Source organism: Garra rufa, chromosome 12 (assembly GCF_049309525.1).
Source record: "Garra rufa chromosome 12, GarRuf1.0, whole genome shotgun sequence".
NCBI lineage: Eukaryota > Metazoa > Chordata > Actinopteri > Cypriniformes > Cyprinidae > Garra > Garra rufa.
The window spans coordinates 3729078-3752524 of NC_133372.1; the positions used below are offsets into that span (position 1 = coordinate 3729078).

Consider the following 23447-nt stretch of genomic DNA (forward strand, 5'->3'; position numbering starts at 1 on the left):
TGAATATTACTAATCAAAAATTACATTTTGATATATTTATAGTAGGAATTTTGCAAAAAATCTTCATGGAACATGATCTTTACTCAATTTCCTAATGATTTTTGGCATAAAAGAAAAATCAATCATTTTGACCCATACTATGTATTTTTGGCTATTGCTACAAATATACCCCAGCGACTTAAGACTGGTTTTGTGGTCCAAGGTCACATATGGTTAGTGACTTCAACCCATGGCTAAATTGCACATAATAACAAAACAAACTATGGTAGGTCAGTCATGTGGTCTTTTCCTGTCTAAGTTGGCATTATATTAAGCACATTAATGGATGTGAATGAAGTGCTTGTGTGGTTAGTCGTCTTCTGTGTTGTCCTGCAGGTATAATAATCATCACAGATGGAGTGACGAGTGTTCCTGATGTCGCTGTGTGTGAAACTCTACTGAACCAGTTGAGAAGTGGAACCATTGCCTGTTCCTTTGTTCAGGTGCATTTGACATTTCATTTAACCTGCCACAAACATATAAACAATACAATTTACATTCAGGGTTTTTGTCGCATAAAGAATTATGAGGCCAAATTTTGTGTCTACTGGTTGTTGACAAAATTCAGACAGGCAGTTATGTGCCACTGTCAGTGTCACTGAACAGCATCCGTTAGAGCTTTTAGTTCATAAGCTGCACATATTTAGAAAAATACTGATATTTTATGCATGTTTAGTTGATATTTCTTTACACAGAATCATCATTTCTGTACATTTTCCACTGATTTACACAATTAACTCATATTGCGTGATCATATCTCTGAATGAAGGAATGGCACAGATGGTTTTGTTTACTACTGTATTTGTTACGTGTGACGCTCACAGTGATTTCAGCATCTGCCGTCTCAATTGCAGCAGAAATATATTAACTTTACTATTGTTTTATGCTTCATTTGATAATCAGATACACAACACAGAATTTCTGAGGAAAAAGAAGGCTCATGTTTTATAAGGCTGTTTTAAAAAAGTAATAATTAGACATGCTACAACACAGAATTTGGTAACAGAACACAACTTTGTCATTTTCTTCAGTCGTATAATTATTAAAACACCTAAAATATGTTTTGTGTAAAAAGTGTTTGTTTCAGCCAGTTAAAGGGTGGGCCATGAAAAACCCTGACTTTACTGTTAAAAAAGGTTTTTAAAAAGGTATATAAGGTGAATAAAACGGTTGCGTTTATTCGATTAAAAAATACAGTAAAAAAAAGTGATATTGTGAAATATTATTACAATTTAAAATGACTGTTTTCTATTTGAAAACATTTTAAAATGCAATTTATTCCGGTGATCCAAAGCTGAATTTTCAGCAGCCATTGCTAGAAGCATTTCAGATTACTATCAATGTTGAAAACAGTCATGCTGTTTAGTATTTATGTGGAAATTTGATACATTTTATTTCAGGAGTCTTTTATAAATAGAAATAAAAAACTTTTGTAACATCATAAATGTCTTTGCTGTCACTTTTGGTAAATGTAATGTATCATTGCTGAATAAAATTTTTATTTTTTTCAAGAAAAGACAAAAATCCTGCTGACCTCAAACGTTTAAATTGTAAGTGCAGTATATTTGTTCTACTTTGTAACTTGTCTGAGGTGTTATGTTTGTGAATGTGTTTCCCTCAGGTGGGTGGTGCTTACTCCTACGACTGTAGTTTTGGCTACATCCCCAACGTGGAGTTGATGAAGTTCATCTCCATGGCTACATTTGGTTCCTACCTGTCCATGTGTCCAGAGTCTGACTCTATAGGTGATGAGATGAACGCTTACCACCGTGCCTTCCTCACGTACTCCTTCCTGAGGACCGGCGAGTCCATGAACCCAGAATACTACTGCTGTAAGCTTATATCAATGACGCCATACATAAAATATCTGAACATTTAAATCTGGATGCCACAAGTAAAAATTAAGTGTGTTTTTGCTTGAAACAAGCAAAATAATCTGCCAATGGGGTAAGACAAATTATCTTGTTTGCTGTTTGAAATAAGATTTTTTTTTTTTTTTTTTGTTACCCCATTGGCAGATTATTTTGCTTGTTCTAAGCAAAAACTCACTTAAATTTGTCTTGTTTTTTTCTGAATGCAATACTATAATTTTTACTCGTCTAGAAAATCTTTCTTGATTTAAGAATTTTTTGATATTTTACCTGGAAACAAAACCAAAAATCTAAGAAAAAAGTATTTTTTGCCGTGCATGATCTCCTCTTGTCAATAACATCACTTTTCTTCATCATTTTTTAAGTTTTAGTGTGTTTGAATCACATAGCTGTTCTAGCAAAAGAACCACAGATGTAGAGAATCACATTATTTACAGACATATTCCACTAACTACTAACAAACTAACAAAATACTGTCATTTTCAACACCAGGGCCCGTATCCCTAAAGAATTTTTGTGCAAAAAGTGGCTCCTAGCGGCCAAATTCTAAGAAAATTCTCAGAGTCATGACGTTTTCTTAGAATTTCCCCTAAAAGTGACACGAAAATCCCAGTTAATATAAAAGCTATTCCTCAAGATTCCTAGCGCTTAAGGGAAGAGGACTTTTAGTGGCTTAGGAGTTCCCCTAAGCAGCTGCACAAAATGGCCAACAGAGGCAGGAGAGATGTCCTGCCACCGCTGGATGCCCGCATTTTACACACACATAAAAGGGCATTTATGGACATTGCAGGATTCCCTGGCGTTGTGGGTGTAATTGATGGAACACATGTGAGAATAATTGCGCCATCAGAGGACGAGGCTGTCTTTGTTAACAAGCCTTCATAAATAGACCAGCCAGCAATCACAGACATTGATAAAAGCTGAGCCGTGTTACCCTCGTTAAGACCACACTGAGTTGTAACGTTGCAATTTCTACTTCATTAAGGACAGCCCATCTTGTTTTCAATTGGGTCCATATGGGAGTGAAAGTACAAAATATGCCAGCTAGGATATTAATATGAGCAAATAAGACACAAATCATTATTTGAACAGGGTGTGATGAGCTTAAGTTTTCACATATTTTAGATTCTGATGTTAGGCTATAACCCCTACAGCTTACTATTCATTTTCCAGATATTTTCTTGAATGTGAAATATTATTTACAATTACAGTCTGCATAAGATTAGAGTGTATAATTATGTTTATTGATTTGAGGGTACATCCTTTGCTCATTATCACAAAGTTCATTTTCATCAAACTTGTAGGATCAACCAATCACGGCTTTTGAAATGATGACTCATACCTAGCAACGGGGTCAACCACACCTCCTCACTAAGATAGGATTTTCCATCCATTCCTTGCTCAGAGTTCACTGAAAATGTTTTGGAATCACTTCTAAGCTAAAACTCCTGGCAAGGAATTTTTAGGTTAAGTTAGGAGCTCTCTGAGAGGATTCTCAGAATCTTTAGGGATACGGGCCCTGATCTTTTGTTTTTGCATTTTGAACTATCCACGATTTTCCTTGATAAATGTGTCTGTAGTATTTTTTAAACAACAGCCTTTTGATTTTATATTTTGTTAAGTAATGCAGTGACATTTTAGATTTTATTTTATGTGCTTTTGTCATTATTATTATTTATTTATTTTTTATTTTATTAATTTCATATAGATTTTAATTTCAATTTTAGTTTTTAATTATTTTTAATTTCAAGGTGTGTCCAAACTTTTGGTCTGTATTGTAGATATGAATTCAACTGAAAAAACTTGTGACAAAATATCTTTCAGGTGGGCAAATAGCAAATAGTGGAGCTCTGTAGCCACCTACTGGTAAAAGTTATTGTTTTTACTTTTAAAACTGGATTTTCCAAAAGATGGACAAAAATCTTACACTAAACCATGTGAAATTATCCATGTTATCCCCATGAATTAAAGTTAGAAATGTGGGTCTTTTATAAAGTGAATTTTACATAAAAAAGCAGTTTTTGTATAAAAACCCATCTAAAAAAATAGTTATTTATTAATTTATATATATTTAAAAAATATCACTAACCCACTGAAAACTGCACAAATGTAGAGTAAAAACTTTAATAAACAGAAAAATATACAGTACAGACCAAAAGTTTGGACACACCTTCTCGATTCGAATGAATGAGAAGGTGTGTCCAAACTTTTGGTCTGTACTGTATTTATTTCAGTTAATGGACAAGGCAACATTTCTCATTTTCGTTTTCACCTCATATTTATTTTTAATTTTATTTCAGCTATTTTTCAATTACCAACAGTTTTACTTAACAGTAACGTCACTGTGTGTGTTCAAATTGTCCAAATACTTTACTTTACCAATGTAGATTGTCTTAAAGTGCCTAAAATGGGGATTTTTTTTTATTAGGCAAATATGCAATGTGAGAACCACACAGAAGGATGGAAAGCATTCAGAGATGTTTGAGTCCTTGAATATTTGTGCACTGTTCACTTAACACACTTTGTTAATTCACCGCACATTATCAGTCTGCAGAAAAATCAATACCAGAGCTCTCAGTGCTCAGTATATCAGCCCTGTTTGTGCACTTTCAGTTTTGCCTTTGAGTCGAGCTATATTTATATCGCATTGAAGGCGATTTCATAATTTCTCATGAGGTTTGGTCAAAAATTATTTTAGATGTCATATGATTTTCAGAAAAGTTGCTAAATCGTTTGTAAAACGAAGCAGATGACTGCAGGGAACCACAACTGATTTTACTTTCACTTTTAATACATCTACATACAGCTAGGATTTAATTTGTTAGTGTGCAAAATGACCACATATATGTAACATTTCTCACTCTTATACATATTAATGCCTTATTTTGCATCACCATATTAGATCCATTAATCAAAAACTTAACAGTCACCTTACTAACTATTAGTAAACGGCAAATTAGAAGTTGTAATTAATAGTTAGTTAACAGTGAGAATTGGTCCGTGGCTATTTATACATTGCCGTTTAAAAGTTTGTGATCAGTAAGATTTGTAATGGTTTTTAAAGATGTTTCTTATGCTCATCAAGGCTCTATTTATTTGATCAAAAATATAGAAAAAACTGTAATATTGTGAAATATTATTTTTAATTTAAAATAACTGTTTTCTATGTGAATATATTTCAAAATATAATTTATTCTTGTGATGTAAAGCTGAATTTTCAGCATCATTACTCCAGTCTTTAGTGTCACATGATACATTTTGTGATTTTTTTTTTTCTTTCTTTCTAGAATTCTTTAACAAATAAAAAGTTAAAAAGAACAGCGTTTCTTTAAAATAGAAATTTTTTGTAACAATATAAACTAACATCTAAAAGTTTAGGGTCAATTAAATAAAAAGTACATTTTTATTCTTTCTTTTTCCAAAAGAAATTAAAACTTTTATTCAGCAAGGGTGTGTTAAATTGATAAAAAATGATAGCAAAGACTTATATTGTTAGAAAATATTTATATTTTGAATAAATGCTGTACTTTTAAACCTTGTATTTATCAAGAATCCTGGAAAAAGAATCACAGTTTCCAAAAAAAAAAATCAGTTTCCAAAATTGATAATAACAGTAATTAATAAATATTAGAATGATTTTAGATTTTTCTAGTATTTCACAACATTACATTTCTTTCAGTCATTTCCTATTTTAATTTAGTTTACCTTGATGTACTAAAATAACTAAAACTGAAATAAAAATGAATATAAACATACACTGCCGCTCAAGTTTGGGATCGGTAAGATTTTTAATGTTTTTTTTAAAAGAAGTTTCTTATGCTCATTAAGGCTGTGTTCATTTGATCAAAAATACAGGAAAAAAATGTAATATTGTGAAATGTTATTACAATTTAAAACAATGTTTTTTATATTAATATGCAAAATTTTATTTATATCTGTAATTAAAGTTGAATTTTCAGAATCATTACTCCAGTCTTCAGTGTCACATGATCCTTCAGAAATCATAAATTATATTTTAAAATATTTTAATAAAGAACACCGTTTTTTTAAACTATAATAATATTTCACAGCATGTTTTTCTCTATTTTTGATCAAGTAAATGCAGCCTTGATGAGCATGTAAGAATTCTTTAAAAAACATTCAAAATCTTACTGATCCCAAACTTTTGAGTGACTGTGTGTGTGTGTATGTAGTTATGTATATATTTGTCAATATAAAATAGAAATTGTGCACTAACAGCTGCAACCTTGTCAGTACACAAATGCTGACTCTGAACTTATTTACACAGCGCATTTTCTTATTCTGGTATTATGTGCAGCCCTGATTATAAATGTCTTCACTGTCATTTTTGATCAATTTAATGCATCCTAGACTAATAAGCGTATTAATTTCTTTCAAAAAAACAAATCTTACTGACCTTAAACATTCATAAATCTTACTGACCTTATACATTCATATACATATACATTCGTCTAGTCTCCCAGCACAGGCTCTTTAATGAACACCTTGTGTCAGCCAGTGGAAACCCCGCCTTAGTGATGCGCAGGAAGAAACACACAGAAAAGGAAGTTCACGCTGACTTGATCAGTGTCCTGTCCATCAGACTGAGAGAGGGATACACCATCCGAGAGATCAATATCACTAAAGGTACTTTAACCTCATAAGGTGTTCAAATATGCTTCTGTAATGATCAAATATAAATAACATGATCTTTGTCTCTCTAAAAGGAGGAAGTCAGCTGGAGGTGAAGCTGGTGCTCCTCTGGAAGCATAACATGCGTATAGAGTACCTTGCCGTGGCGTCCTGGCCCCTGAATCCAGTCAAACGCACCACCTGGGTGGAGGTGACCATAGAGGGCAGCTACGACATCCTCCATGATATCAGCTGCACCATGCGGAAACCAATCACAAGCCCCTACCGGACGTCTGTCATCCGCCGCTTCTGGAACACCCTGCAGAGGTCTTGAGCGATTTTGGGTACTTTGCTGTCTGTTTTAGTTTGATGATGCAGAGTAATGCTGTATATTGTTTCTCCTCAATCAACAGTATAAATCAGACGGACCAGATGTTAGTGCACCTGCAGTCCTTTAATTCCATCCCAGAACACTACACCATTCCTGAAAGCACAAAAAATGGGGTTCCTTTGTTTTACATCCCACCTGGATCCACCACACCGGTGAGTGATTGTGTAAAACTAAAAAGTTTAAGGTCAGTAAGATTCGTTTTTTTTGAGAGAAATTAATACTCTTATTGGTCTAGGATGCATTAAATTGATCAAAAATGACAGTAAAGACATTTATAATCAGGGCTGCACATAATACCAGAATAAGAAAATGCGCTGTGTAAATAAGTTTAGAGTCTGCATTTGTGTACCGACAAGGTTGCAGCTGTTAGTGCACAATTACTATTTTATAGTGACAAACTGTTATACTGTATAAAAATTCTATTCGAACTGAAAGCATAATTCTAGGTTTTTTGCTGCCATTTTTAAAGCACAATGCAAAAACATGGTATTTTATTCACTGACGCTCTTCACTGAACGCTTAATCAGAAGCGCTAAACCTTATAGAAACGCATATACTTATAAATAAAAGCTTGCTAATTTAGGTTTAAAAATTATCATAATTCACCTAAATATTAAATAGCAAATTTTATCTTTTTTTTAGCTTTACATATAAAATAATTGTATTTTTATTTAATACTCCTATTTTATTTTAAAGGATAATAGTATAATCACACTTTATTATTTTATGTAAAATAAAGCCCAATGATATAATTATCACTATTATTAATTAATTAATTTTTTTAGAGTTGTATTTAATGGGTCACACTATGTATAGTGTGAAGACCAAACCAAATCTCCAGGTACTCTTATAGGAACCAGGCTAAAAAACGTATGTGCACCGCTGTTTTATAATGTTATAAAAGGTTTCTTTGCTGCTAAATGCTGTTCTGTTCATCAAAGAATTCAGAAAAATAAAATGTATCACAGTTTTCACAAATATGAAACAGCTCAACAATTTTCAACATTGATAATCATCAGAAATGTTTCTTGAGCAGCAAATCAGAAATTAGAATGATTTCTGAAGAATCATGTGACACTAAAGACTGAAGTAAAGATGCTGAAAATTCAGCTTTGATCACAAGAATAAATTACATTTTCCAGTATATTCACATAGAACACAGCTATTTTGAATTGTAATAATATTTCAGAATTTTACTGTATTTTTAATCAAATAATTGCAGCCCTGGTGAGCCGAAGAGATCTGAAATATTAAAAAAATCGTACTGGCCCCCAAACTTTTGAATTCTGTGGATTAAAATGTCTCTTAAATCACAAAAACACTAGTGCAACTCACTAAGGTTTGTTTTTGTTGTGTTTTGGTGAGATTAACATGCTAAACTCAACCCTGCTCTCCATCAGGTCCTCTCCCTCCAGCACAGTGGCTCTAAAGACTCCAGCCAATCGCAGTTTGCCTCCTACTGGAAGCCTATCTTGTCCATGGACGCCAACTTCTGGCAGCGCTGGCTGCACATGCATCGCATTGCTATCATTCTGGAGCATGACATGTGAGTCAACACAGCCTGGATTGGTCAGCGGATAATATAGCGTAGATCTCTTGCCAATTTTTTAGTTTGAGTTGGAAACGAAATAAGCAAGATACATTTTTGAGAAACCACTCCATATAAAATGACAGTGTTCCGTTAAATCCCAATGGCAGTAAACTGAGTTCTCTGTTTTCCTTTGTGTCTCTCTGTTCAGCCCAGTCCCAAAGCATGTGCACAACGCTGGTAGTAATGGACGATTCAGTACCATCCAGTGTCGGATCTCTCACTCGGCGCTCACCTCGCTGCTCAGGGACTGGAGCAGTTTCGTCTTGGTGGAGGGATACTCATACATCAAACTTATTTACAGGTGCATGCACAGTAATTTTTTTTTTTTTTTGTCATTTTTACTAGACCAATATCTACCTTTTAGTTGATTTTTATTTCAATTTTAGTATTTTTTTTACTTTAGCTGGAGCATATTTTTTTCAGTTATTTGGCAGGACAACATTTGTAATTTTCTGATTTCTTTTAATATTTACATTCATATTATTCCACACTAGATTCAGAAATTCCCACATTCAGATATTTTAGTTGGCTAGGGTTATTTTAGCATTATTTATACTATATTGTTTATTAATATTTTTAATTAGCTGTTATTTTTATGTTTTTTTTTTCTAATGGCTTTTTGTCATGTGCTTTTGTCATTTATTTTAAGTATTTCTTTATAGCTTTAATTTTTTATTATTATTTGGCTTTATTCTTTTTTTTTGTCAAGTTTTTACTTGAACATGTTTATTTTAGTTAGTTACCAAGGCAATATTTCAAATTGTCATGTAGGTTTTTTATTTATATTTTATGTGATCTTTTATTTTCATTTTTATATTTCCCTTGTTTTTTATAATTCTTTTTGTCATGGGCTTTTGTCATTTATTCTAAGTATTTCTTTAAAGCTTTAATTGTTATTGGTACAATTTATTTTATCTTTTTTTATTTTTAGCAAAACTACTAAAACTTTAATTTAAATTAAAAGAAATATACAAATAAACACTGATTTAAAATATTAATAAAATCTATAATAGTGTCTCAGTGATACTAAAATAGCACTGTTCCATGATTCTGTGCCAGATTCACAGAGTAGTTAGCAGTGTTTTAACAAGTATTATTCCCACAGTGCCTCTGAGTTGCCGCCCGTCTCCTTCTATCTGGTGCGTCTGATCTCTAAAGCTCCCTGCATGGTGCTGCGATTGGGCTTCCCGATAGGAACTCTGGCACACACCAGGAACAAGGTGAGGTGGCGATTACACACTAGAGTTCAGTTCATTCGATTTCTGTGAAAGCTGTTTTCAGAACAGCACTGTAAGGAGTCACATAGGAGAATGAGTATTTCTCACTCTCACTCCGTAGATTGTGGATGAACTTCGAGAGCAGATCCTCCGGCTGCGGTTCCCTCATCGAGTCCAGAATAAAGAGGCCACACCAAAGACCAAAAGGAAGATTCTGGGTAATGCATCGCCCTCCAAGTCTCCGCCTCTTCCTGTGGCCAAACCGGCACTTTCTGATCGGCCGTGTGTGGTGGTGCTCAACAAACCTCTCGAAAAACTACTGATCAGGTCAGTGATGTGACATCAAACAATAATAGATCTCATTGCTGTTATCCAAATTTAATATCATTACGTTTTGATAGACCTACAGTCAACATACAGTCTACATTCAACAGTCATATTTAACTTTAAAATGTAAAAACACTTTAAAATTGAAAATTTATAACGCATCTTACTATGAATGATTCATCGGTGCATGTTAGTCTTTGAAACGGCTTTCTTTTTTGGCTGACACCAAGCACTTTTATTTTTATATTTTGTATTTTTTTATTTACTTATTTTTTTAGATTTACACTCCTGTAACTCCTCTAGATTTAAACTACACTTTTCATGATCATTTTTCTAATGGATAAACTGGAACAGTGTTTTTTCTTGTTTAATGTCATGTTTTATTTTAAAAAATGACACTTTCCAAAATTACAAAGATTTGCAAACACAGTTTTAATGTGGACTTCAAGTGTTATTTTATTATTATTTATATTCTAATTTAGTATTTATTCATATTTTGATTTTCAAAAATATTTTCTGTTTTCATTTTAGTTAAAGTTTTAGTAATTTAGATTTTTTTTTCCGTTACTTTTTTATTTTAATTTAATTTTGTAATTTGTTTTAATTTAATTTAGTTAATTTTAGTGATTTTGAACATTTTGAATTTTCATTTCTTTAAAGTTCTTTAATGTTTTTAGTTTTTTAATTAATTGTTGTTTTATTTCATATTAACTTTCATAATAATTTTTCATTTAAATGTTTGTTTAATTTTGAAACTATTAGTGCTTTTTTTGTTATTATTTATATACTAATTAATTATTTTGAAATATTTTGATTCAAAAATATTTTCTGTTTTCATTTTAGTTAAAGTTTTAGTAATTTAGATTTTTTTTCCCATTACCTTTTTATTTTAATTTTAGTATAATTTTGTAATTATTTGTGCTTTTCTTTTTTTTTTCTTATATTTCTATTTAACATTATTTTTATTTTAGTTTTAGTGATTTTAAACATTTTGAAATTTTATTGTTTTATTTCATATTAATTTTCGGTAACACTTTAGAATAGGTAACACTTATTCACTATTAATTACGACTTTTCCTTTAATAAATTCCTAATTTGCTGCTTATTAATAGTTAGTAAGGTAGTGTTAGGTTTAGGTATTGGGTAGGATTAGGGATGTCGAATAAGGTCATGTAGAATAAGGCATTAATATGTGCTTAATTAGTACTAATAAATGGCCAATATTCTAGTAATATGCATGCTAATAAATCATAGTTAATAGTGAATAAGTGTTACCTATTCTGAAGTGTTACCTAATTTTCATTTAATTGTATTAAAGTTTTTTTTTAATTTTGTAATTATTTGTGCTTTTGTATTTTTTTTTGTTATTATTTGTTATATTATTTATATAAATTTTCATTATTACTTTTTTAAAAACTCAAAGTTTTCAAAAGCTTATAATTTAGTAAGTCTGCCCTTGTCGTCTTGTTCTGACACCCTGCTACAGGTATGAGAAACTTCCGTCAGATTTCCGCACCCCTTTCATCTTAAACATGGAGCCGTTCGCTCAGCCGCCCATCATGGGTGCCCCTCTCAGCATGGCTGCCAGCAGAACGGCGTCCTCCACCATGGCATCACTCTCCCGCTACTTCCTGCACCAGCGCTGGGTTTGGGCCGTGCAGAATGGCCCGGGAACCGCGGTATCGCTTCACGCAGTGGCTCATATCCTCTCCATGCTCTCTGAGTGAGTCTAAAACATCTTTGGGAAACTCAGACCTGTAATAAATCACTTCATACAATAGCATTTGCTAAATTACTAATGGCTGTGTTTGATTGCGCAGTATTCGTCTGTCTGAGGGCTTCCACTTTGCTGCAAGCGGAGAGGGTATCGTCAACATGGTGGCAGAACTGCCAATGCAGGTGAGAGTATGAACACTCTATGCTAGTATATTGCAGTTTAAGCATTTTGTTAGTGATGCATCTCTAACTTTCAGCAACAACTGTGTGTGTAGAGTCTGTCAGCAGATTTGGACGGAGAAAAACACACCTGCATAGTCCAGTACATCCTTTTCCCACCTCATTCCACTTCTACTAAGGATAGGTAATACTTCATTACACCTGTGCAAACCAGAAATGAAGTTTCTGTTTCAGTGATCACTGATAAAATCTTCTATGGTTTCCGCTGAATGGTTTCTATGCTTTAATGGATCTTTGTAAAGCTTAGCACACAATGACAGAAATCAGTCATCACCCTGTGCACATTTAAAGAGCTTTTGATTTAGTAAGTTGAACGTTTATGATTTTATTAAACCTTATCTTGTATGACAAGATGAAAGTATAAAGTGTCTATACAGCCATATTGCATGCCTACATGTGATATTGCATTTATATAACAGTTCTATGGCACGAGTGTGTAAATACATTAGAAACAACAACGGAGTGTCTTTTAAAAAGCCACTTTTGTCCGAACTGCTACTACCACCAAATTAGTAATGAAGGAACATTGAGTTGCTCCATTGAAAGCTTATTGTATTATGCTGAGAGAGATGGACTGAGCAAGTGTGATTACCTGCATCTGATACAGCATTTATTCTTCTGCTCAATCTCATATTCACAATAAAACATTAGTTTTAATAACCGCTGAGATAAGCGATATCTTTATTGTAGTATCCTTTCATCTGCTGTGGGTGATTTCCAATAACAGCGCTGCTCAGTGTATTTATTGGTTGCGTCTTACTGCTGCTGTTGTTAAAACGAAAAGTATCTTTCTTGTTTACAACCCTGTTTCAGGCTCTTTCAATATAAAAGTCTGCAAACAATGAGTCTGAAGCTGAATTCACAGTGGCTTTACAATACAACTGCAGAGGTTTTATTGAATTGAATGAAAGTGTGTAACTTTTAAAACATAATATAGAATTAAGTATGCAAATAAAATGCACAAAAATACTTAAAACATTTACCTTGTAATTATAATTGAATTAAGTATGTTTAAATAAATTTTATTAACTATGTTTTAATAGGGTATATTTCAAACGTCACCTAACCAAACCGCTTGTCGGAGAATGTGTTAATAACCATATTAAATAATGGTGATGTCGATTAAACTTTAAAGATACTCCGTTAAACAAGCTAGCTGTTTTTATTGTTGACGTTTTATTCGATTTTTATTTATAAATGTTAGTGAAATTAGTGATAGACATTAGCTGCATTTCCATTACCCTTCAAATTGCATAAATTAAAATGCTTATATGCACAAAAAGTCCCATATATCGCAAAAAAGGATTTATGCATACATGATGTGGTTTTTCAGGCAATTCGAAAAAGAAATATTTCGCAAAACTGCAATGAAAACCTTTTTTTTTTTTTTTTTGCATGATTTATCGCAAGAGGAAACGTTAAGTTTTAGTCGCATAACATTGGTTAAATGAAACGCTGTCATTTTGCAAAACTATTTTATCATCTTTAGTGTTTACCTTGACGGCATCTTGAGTAAATCAGCTTCATATTTAACGAGGCATACGCAAAATGTGTGAACCGGAAGCAACGAGTTTTTGTTGTTTTAAATAATTTCAAATTATTAATATTTGAAGATGTTGTTAAAAGTATTATATTTGTAGCATTAGTTAATGTCATTTAATTAACTGCATCAAGTGTACAGTTAAAATGAATAAAATTATAATTATATTTAAATAAGTTTGTTTTAGTTTAATTTAATTTAATAATTAACTTAACTTTTTTTTTTATTAAGTTTTTTTATTGCTTTGTTTAGTTCCAAATTACTAACATTTAAAGATTAAATTAAATTGAGTATATTTAGCGTTAATTAAAGTAAATAAATAAGTTATGTTCTAAAATGTAATATGTGTATTTCACAAATAAAATTTAGAAAATCTGCCTTCATTAATTGTCTATTATTGATCTGAGCAATACATTTTTTGGTAAATAGCTTCAAAATAAAGGAAATATAGTATAAAGGCATGAAATCAAATGAATAAAATTATAATTATATTTAAATAAGTTTGTTTTAGTTTAATTTAATTTAATAATTAACTTAACTTTTATTTTTTATTTTTTTTATTTTTTTTTATTGCTTTGTTTAGTTCCAAATTACTAACATTTAAAGATTAAATTAAATTGAGTATATTTAGCGTTAATTAAAGTAAATAAGTTATGTTCTAAAATGTAATATGTGTATTTCACAAATAAAATTTAGAAAATCTGCCTTCATTAATTGTCTATTATTGATCTGAGCAATACATTTTTTGGTAAATAGCTTCAAAATAAAGGAAATATAGTATAAAGGCATGAAATCAAACAAACAAACTAACAATAAATAAATAATACAGTATATGGTTGCACTTTTTGTTGCAGTATTGTCTTGTAATGTGTGCTTGGTTTGACTTTTTCTGTTTTTGGTGCTGTGTCCACAGTTTTTCCACAGATGATGACAATGACACTGAGGTGGAGGCCATAGACTTGGACACAGAGCTGAGTTTGGTGACTGAGTGTTGGGTGGAGCCTCAGAGTGGAGCTGTTTGCAGCTCACTGGAGCAGCAGAGACACTTTCAGAAGCTCATGTACCAGGAGATCCCTCAAGCTGTTAGTAACAATTTCATAAATGCCACATGTAAAATGTGACAGAAAAATAAAAATGACCAGTTACTGTAGTTATTTTACAAAATCATGGGACTTGACAGTGCTCAGCAATGATATAAGCTTTACATGAGCATTCCTAAAGTGGCATTCACAAAGCTTATAAATCTTATAATAGTGAATTTTTAGGGAATATACAGTAAAATAGGATGGCATTGATAGGCATAGGGTGGAAAAAAGTAATATTATGAAACATTTTTGCATTTCAATTTTTTTTATTTTATTAAACTTTAAAATATAATTTATTTCTGAGATGCAAAGCTGAATTTTTGATCAGCCATTACTCCAGTCTTCAGTGTCACATGATCCTTCAGAAATCAGTCTATTTAATCTATATCTAATTTAATCAATACACTGACTGTTAATTTTGGAACATTGGAAGTATTGGAACCTGTAATACTTTTTTTCAGGATTCTTTGATGAACCAAAAGTTAAAAATAACATAATTTATTAAAAATGGAAATCTTTTCTAACAGTTTAAGTCTTTACTATTACTTTTGATCAATTTAACACATCTTTGCTGAATACAAGTATTAATTCCTTTCAGAGAGAGAAAGAAAGAGGTGTTTGTTGCAAAAGTTTTCTACTTTAAATAAATGCTGTTATTTTTAACATTTTATTTATCAAATAATCCTGAAAGTATCACAGGTTCCAAAAAATTCTTAAGCAGCACAACTGTTTCCAACACTGATAATAAATCAGCATATTAGAATGATTCCTGAATGATCATGTGACACTGAATACTGGAGTAATGGTGCTGAAAATTCAGCTTTGCACCACAGGAATAAATTATATTTTGAAGTATATTAAAATAGAAAACCACAATTTTAAATTGCATTAACTTTCACAATATTACAGTTTTTTTTTTCAGTATTTTTACTAAAATAAATGCAGCCACGATGAGCAGAAAAGTGCCCTTTATACAGCATAAAACATTTTACTGATCCCAAACTTTTTTTAACGTACCGTGTGCTATATATATATAATTTTTAATTATAATTAACATTTATTAAATTATTACTTTTTTAATTCTTTTTTTCTTAATTATTAGTATTTTTCAATTTCTTTAGTATTATATATGTCATTCCACTACAGTGAGCAGGAGCTTTTAAGAAGTAAAAAGAAAACTAAATTACATTTAGTTTTGCCACTTTTATGGCAGGCATTTTTTTGTTTTAAGATAAAACACCAGGAACATATAGTAAGAAAGTAAATAGAGTCATTGTCGATTTCATGTTGACTTTAATGTGACTTTAATCATAAGCTGCTGGGCCAAGCTTATGATTTGTGTTTTTCTGTTCCAGATTTTTCCGCGTGATCTGTCATGCATGACAACGATGATCACATTTGAATACCTCATTCAGCTGTGTCAGAATAAAGAGCAGGTGTGTCCTCTCAGCAGCGCCAGAGATGCTGCAGGTACAAACATGCACTGTCTCCCATCTCCTTACACACAATTAGGGCTGGGCGATATGGCAAAAATGTAATCTCGATAATTTTTTCCCATATTGAACGATAACGATATATATTTCGATATAAGCTGTTGATGTTGCCAGCTTTAAAATAGTATCCAAACAATGACTAAAGCCACAAAAATTAAAGGGTTCACTAAATTACATTTTAAAGTATAGTTTATTAACAAAAACAGATTACAGATTTGGCCTTAAAACTTAAAACACCTTACTAAAATAAATTAAAAAATAAAAGTTGTGACAGAGTATGGTAAATAAGACTAAATGTACAAAATGTAAACATAAAATGATTGTAAAAACAATTTGTAACACAATTATATTTATTATTATTAACACAATTGTTTATTTTCTCTATTATAGGTTGAGCTATTTAAATTAGAGGCAACCACTGCATTTTGAAACAATCTACAGTATAAATAACAAAAAATTACGACACAGTTCTTTCTTAATCGTATTAAGTGCAGATAATTCAGTCATAATCAAAGTAGGCTACTCTAAATATTCAAAGTGCAAATAGAGACTTATTTCAAGCATGATACAGAGCTATAGACATACACAACCTATCATAGCCTACATACTAATAACAGCCTAGATATGTTATGTATGCCTAATTTGCACGCATTGGGGAGTCACTCTCTAAACAAGGGGGGATTAAAATTGCTTTTGAATGCGCGTGCGTTTTTTGCTTTCGGTTTCAGTTTTAGTTTTAACAATCGCGCCACTTTTCAGATAGCCAAACCACTTATATAACGGAATTCGTGCTACCTTTTTTGTCGACAATTTCAACATCTTTGGATAATGACTCGAGGTTAGTTTCACTTTCGTCGCTGCTTTTTTTGTTTGTTTGTTTGTTTGTCGTCCTGGTGTTAAGTTTGCTTCGCAAAGTGCGGTAGGAAATGAACTTTGTACTTTGACGTGCACACGCACTCTGCACGCTGATTGGCTGTTGTCGCATATTTCTGCTGTGTGATTGGCTCTTAGATTAATCCAGATCGAGCAAAAAAATGTCTAGAGCTTATCATCGTTATTAACATAAATTTTATCGCGATTCGATATGATATCGTTTATCGGACCAGCCCTACACACAATCATATGAGATCTTATGCTCAATGTGATGTGTTGCTCCTATAGGTGAGATCCCCACCGCTGCTGCTGATGACTGCATACACACTGTGCCTTTCCAGTTCGATCTAATGAAGCTCTTACCCAAGTGCCAGCAGATCGAGCTCTTCTTCTACACCTTCAGCCGAGGTACGACTCGATCCTCCATCTAGCCAAACCCTGTGTCTGTCCTTTCATACATTTATATTCATTAATTAAAGGGATAGTTCACCCAAAAATGAAAATTTTATGTTTATCTGCTTACCCCCAGGGCATCCAAGATGTAGGTGACTTTGTTTCTTCAGCAGAACACAAACAAAGATTTTTAACGAAAACTGGTGCAGTCTGCCAGCCAAATAATGGTCGATCGTTTCGTGTCTTAGGACATCAATGTATCGTCACGAGCCGCAGGGTGCAATTTGGATTTGTCTGTGCATGTTTTTTTACTTTTAAAGGTCTGGTGCCCATCCACGTCCATTATTTGGCTGGCAGACTGCACCGTTTTTGGTTAAAAATCTTCGTTTGTGTTCTGCTCAAGAAACAAAGTCACCTACATCTTGGATGCCCTGAGGGTAAGCAGATAAACATCAAATTTTCATTTTTGGGTGAACTGTCCCTTTAAGTCATCAAATGAAATCAGTGAACATTGGGCCTTATTGTTTTTCTGTTGGCCTTCGACCTTTAACAGAGGTGCAAACAGACGCCTCCCGTTGCGCCTCCTCTCTGCCCAACGACATCCTCCTGAGCCTCTTCCACAGCTCTCTGCAGAACGAGCTCAGCGATCGAGAGATCCCATTGACCGACGGCGATCATGTGGCTTTCATGCATCACATCCTAGAGCGAGAAAGAGATGGTCATGTGGCTCCGTTCTCACTTCCTGTCATTAAAGGTGATTCGTTCATGCATTTTCATGATATTACAGTCATGCAGTCAAATGAAAACATTCACTACTGTTTAAAAAAATTGAAAAAGGATGCATAAAATTGATCAAAAATGCCAGTAAAGACATTACCAAAGATTTCTATTTTAAAAAAAATGCTGTTCTTTGTTCTATTCATCTGTGAATCCTGAAAATCCATTGCACAAATATTCAGCAGTACAACTGATTTCACCATTGATAATAATCAAAAATGTTTCTTGAGAAGCAAATCAATATATTAGAATGATTTTTGAAGGATCATGTGACACTGAACACTGGAGTAATGATGCTGAAAATTCAGGTTTGATCACAGGAATAAATTACATAAAAAATATTCAAATAAAAAAAAAAGTTTAGACTGTAATAATATTTTACAATATTTCTATATTTTGATCAAATAAATGCAGGCTTGGTAAGCAATAGGGACTTTTTCAAAAGCCTAAAAAAATCACATTGAACCTAAACTTTTGAACGGTAGTCTATTTTTGATATAAAAGTGGTTAATATCCATGTTTTAGGGAGTATTGTGCTTTTAAATCCTCAGGAGGTTTTTTTCCCATAGACTTCCATTGTAAATCCATCACTGTTAACTAGCTGTTAATTAGTTTGTGCTTATATTAAACCCTGAACATTCCTTTAATCTGGAAGCACAGAACAACCACCGTTGGTTTGTTGTTTTCATTTACTGTTGCTAAAGTGTTTGATTAATTGAATAGCGTTGCGCTCAGTGAAGGAGAAACAAGACGTTTAAACTAAGTAGATGATCTAAAGCATACTAATTGAAAAACTTCACACTAATGGATGCCAAGCATCCTAAATGACCTTTAATTGATTCATTAGCAATTACTAGTGATATGTGACCCTGGACCACAAAACCAGTCATGAGGGTCAATTATTTGAAAATGAAAGCTTTCCATTGATGTATTTTTTTTTAGGATAGGGAAAGTATTCGAGATACAACTATTTGTAAATCTGCAATCTGAGGGTGCAAAAAATTCAAAAATTGAGAAAATCACCTTTAAAGTTGTCCAAATGAAGTTCTTGGCAATGCATATTACTAATCAGTAGGAAAATTACCAAATATGTTTTTGAACATGATCTTTACTTAATAGCCTGATGATTTTTGGCATAAAAGAAAAATCAATAATTTTGACCCGTACAATGTATTTTTGGCTATTGCTACAAATATACCTGTGCTACTTAAGACTGGTTTTGTTCATATAAGAAGAGTCTGACACCTGATCTTTCCCCATGATCCTTACCTTTGTGTGTGTTTTCAGAAGAGAGCTTGAAGCCTCCGGAGAGACAGGACACTGTCCTTTCTTTCCACACTATAGGAAGCAGTAAAGAGGTGACAGGCTCCTCCAGCACACTACAGGTACGTCATCTCATATTACAGCTCTGCTCAAAAAACCCAACCAAGCTTATAACCAGTTGATGTGTAAAAACTGGCTAGTAAATCAAATGGAGTTACTTGCAAGAAACATAATACATGTAAATGATGAGCTGACCATCACTGATGAAACTGAAGCATGCAACTTGTGTTTGTAATAGGGCTGTCAAGTGATTATTTATTTTTAATTTAGTTAATTACATAATGTGCAGATTAATTAATCAAATTAATTTCAAATGAATGAGATTAACATGCATGTCATGTGCCGAATAATTAAGGATTAAAGTTATTATAAATGATATAAGATAATTTAAAGTTGTTGTGCTAATTTAGAAAAACACTGAATAAACATTACAAAAAGTAGCTTTAGAAAGAAATATTTTAATTCAACATACAAAAATGCAAATAAATACCGAAATATGAAATTATTTTTTTTAAATGTATATTTAGAAATGTTATTCTAAATATAAAACTAAAACCACCAATTGGTGGTGGCAAATCACTGTCTTAATAAGTGAGACATTCAGTCATTCATTGTTTATTAATTCTTCATTTAGAGCCAAAGCAAGTGACTGCCTTTATGAATGGCTCACTGAATCATTGATTCGCTCGATTCATTTAAAAACATGGATACAGTGAAAAACACCACTGTGTGTTGATCAGAGGTAACACAGTTCTCCTTGGGCTTTATTTTCTCTGCGAAATTGTCTAAAATGTCATTATTCGCACATTTACCTTTAACAGTGCCACTTTTGATCAATTTAATTTGTCCTTACTGAATAAAAGTATTAATTTCTTACAAAAAAAAAAAAAAAAAAAACCTACTGAGCCCAACTTTCAAATGACAGTGTACTTATCCCTCTGATGTTGTGGAGTTGTTACAGTGTGTGTGTGTGTGTGTGTGTGCTCCTGGCAGAGTTTCAGTAATGCAGATCTTGTGGATGACGAGCCAGCTGGCGCGGAGCAGGACGGCTTATCTCCTCACTGGAAATGTTACGCCAAATACATCAGCCATCAGCAGATCCTGCTCACTTTCCTGCCAGCTACATTTACAGGTGCATCATCTGTCAATGCCACTCCAATTAGAGCTCAATAGTCCTTTATGTTTGCACACATCATGAGATTGAAGTTATTGAAACGCTTTTTATTTAGCCACTTACATTTTTGGCTGCAAACATGAAACATGGCCAAAATTTAACCTAGCAGTGTTTGACCAAACTAATATGGCCATCTGGAGAATGTTACTACCAAACTAGCATTTAGGGGTCTTTAAAATGTATAAATGCCAGTGTTAGAGAAAATAAAAAGAGGAAAATATATCAAATGCAGGGAAATGTTACACAAGAATAATAATTTGTTTCTTAAAGTTTCTGCAAAATGTTAATTATTTTACCAAGATAAGAGGGATCATACAAAATGCATGTTATTTTTTTTATTTAGTACTGACCTGAATAAGATATAGTCCACAAGAGAACATAATAGTTGAATTTATAAAAATGACCCCATTTCAAAATTCTTAATACTGTATTGTTACCTGAATGATCCACAGCTGTTTTTTGTTTGTTTAGTGATAGTTGTTCATAAGTTCCTTGTTTGTCCTGAACAGTTAAACTGCCTGCTGTTCTTCAGAAAAATCCTTTAGGTCCCACAAATTCTTTGGTTTTCCAGCATTTTTGTGTATTTGAACCCTTTCCAACAATGACTGGATGATTTTGAGATCCATCTTTTCACACTGAGGACAACTGAGGGACTATTACAGAAGATTCAAACACTCACTGATGCTCCAAAAGGAAAAAGCATGCATTAAAAGCCATTTGAAGCAATTTGAAGATCAGGGTACATTTTACTTTTGTCTTCTGGGATACATGTAAGTATCTTCTGTAGCTTCTGAAGGGCAGTGCTAAATGACAAAATACGATATTTAGGTAAAAATAAAATGTACACATCTCCATTCTGTTCAAAAGTTTTCACCCCCGGCTCTTAAGGCATGGTTTTTCTTTCTAGAGCATCAGTGAGTGTTTTAACCTTCTGTAATAGTTGCATATGAGTCCCACAGTTGTCCTCAGTGTGAAAAGATGGATCTCAAAATCATACAGTCATTGTTGAAAAGGGTTCAAAACACAAAAATGGTAGAAAAACAAAGAATTTGTGGGAGCTGAAGGATTTTTCTGAAGAACAGCATGCAGTTTAACTGTTCAGGACAAACAAGAGATTCACTATCACTAAAAAAAAAAAAAAAAAAAACACAGCTGTGGATTATTCAGATAACAACACAGTATTAAGATTTAAAGATATGTAAACATTTGAATGGGGTCGTTTTTTATAAATTCAACTAATGTTTTCTCTTGTGGACTGTATCTAAGCATCTTTTATGTGAAATATCTCATTCAGGTCAGTACTAAATGGAAAATACATTGCATTTTGTATGATCCCTCTTATTTTGGTAAAAAATGTAACATTTTGCAGATTCTGAAAGGGGGATGTAAACTTTTGACATCAACTATACATGGCTTTGGTGTAACTCGATACTTTGTAATCATGTTGTTATATGCTTGGTTTTAATAATTTTTAAATTAAGCTTTATTTTGACTCTGTAGATGTGCAGCTATTGATGTCTTCTGGGCTGGAAACTGAACCTCCAATCAACAGCAGTTTCTTGGAAGAGGAGCAGTCATTTAGTCACAGCAACGGCCAATCACAGGCAGACTCTGCCAATGGTCCACAGGTTGGAACAGGTCAACATGGAGAAGACAGGAAGGGATCCACAGTGGAACAGGAAGCAGCGCTTGAGACGTCTACAGGACAGAGCAACACGAACACAAGTGATGCTGGTAATGCAATCAAATTCTGTTTTCAGACCAGATTTGACGCAATGAAGTGAAAAGTATGACAGAAACCAAAACACATCAGGGATTTTATAGTTAATCCTGTCCCGTAACTTTCAGCTGCAGAGGAGAAGGACGGTGTTCAGTTTCTGGAGCCCCAGAAGCGAGACTGTCACATCACGTTCGGCAGACAGGCGTCTCAGCAGAGCTGCACCGATGCTGCACGACCCCGCTGCCCCATCTACATCTACAACTGTTCACTGGACTCCCTCAAAGACCAGCTGGTCCATCCACGCTCAGGACGCCAGCCCAGAGACGTCTTCTTCAGGTACTGAGACACACTCCCAAATTAAGATGAAAGCTACTGCGTGTAGCTTGAAGGTCTCAGGTCATCAGCTCTGTTCCAAACCATAGAGGGCGGCCTCCTTTTTGTTAATACTTGGAAAATTTTTCTTTATTCTGTTTTCTATTTTTTTAATGTTATTCGTATTTGTTTCACTTTAATTTTAGCTAAAGATTTAGTCATTTTAATTTTTTGCCATTTTTATGCATTTTCTTTTCTTTCTTTATATATAAATGTAGTTTTTTTTATTAATATTTATTTATTAGATTTACTTTATTTAGTTGAGTTATTTTGGTACTTCAAGATAAGCTAAACAAAAATGAGAAATGAGAATAAGAAATTAATATTTTTAATTCTATTTTATATTATTATTATTATCATTATTATTTGTTTAATATTACTTATATTTCTGTTCCCACCTACATTTTAGTTAAAGGTTTAGTAATTTTGTTTTTGTCACTTCTTTTCTTTTCTTTTCTTTTCTTTTCTTTTCTTCTTTTCTTTTTTGTTTTGTTAACATGTCTATATAGTTCAGTTTTTTTTATTATTAATTTTTATTCCTGTTCCCACCTGAATTTTAGTTAAAGTTTTAGTAATTTTTCTTTTCTTTTCTTTTCTTTTCTTTTCTTTTCTTTTCTTTTCTTTTCTTTTCTTTTCTTTTCTTTTCTTTTCTTTTCTTTTCTTTTAACATGTC

The 23447-nt window shown here is 32.7% G+C and overlaps 1 protein-coding gene across 1 annotated transcript in view; it reads left to right on the top strand.

Moving 5' to 3' along the window:
* Positions 1-23447, top strand: part of szt2 (SZT2 subunit of KICSTOR complex) — a 133543-nt gene that overhangs the window by 8792 nt on the left and 101304 nt on the right. The window contains 20 exon segments of the mRNA XM_073851768.1: positions 376-482; positions 1661-1871; positions 6387-6557; positions 6638-6869; positions 6956-7085; positions 8334-8479; positions 8673-8825; positions 9630-9744; positions 9863-10068; positions 11555-11791; positions 11889-11967; positions 12060-12148; positions 14478-14646; positions 16005-16085; positions 17270-17423; positions 17962-18162; positions 19473-19570; positions 20502-20640; positions 22183-22434; positions 22531-22738. Coding sequence (XP_073707869.1) covers positions 376-482; positions 1661-1871; positions 6387-6557; positions 6638-6869; positions 6956-7085; positions 8334-8479; positions 8673-8825; positions 9630-9744; positions 9863-10068; positions 11555-11791; positions 11889-11967; positions 12060-12148; positions 14478-14646; positions 16005-16085; positions 17270-17423; positions 17962-18162; positions 19473-19570; positions 20502-20640; positions 22183-22434; positions 22531-22738 — 3178 coding nt within the window.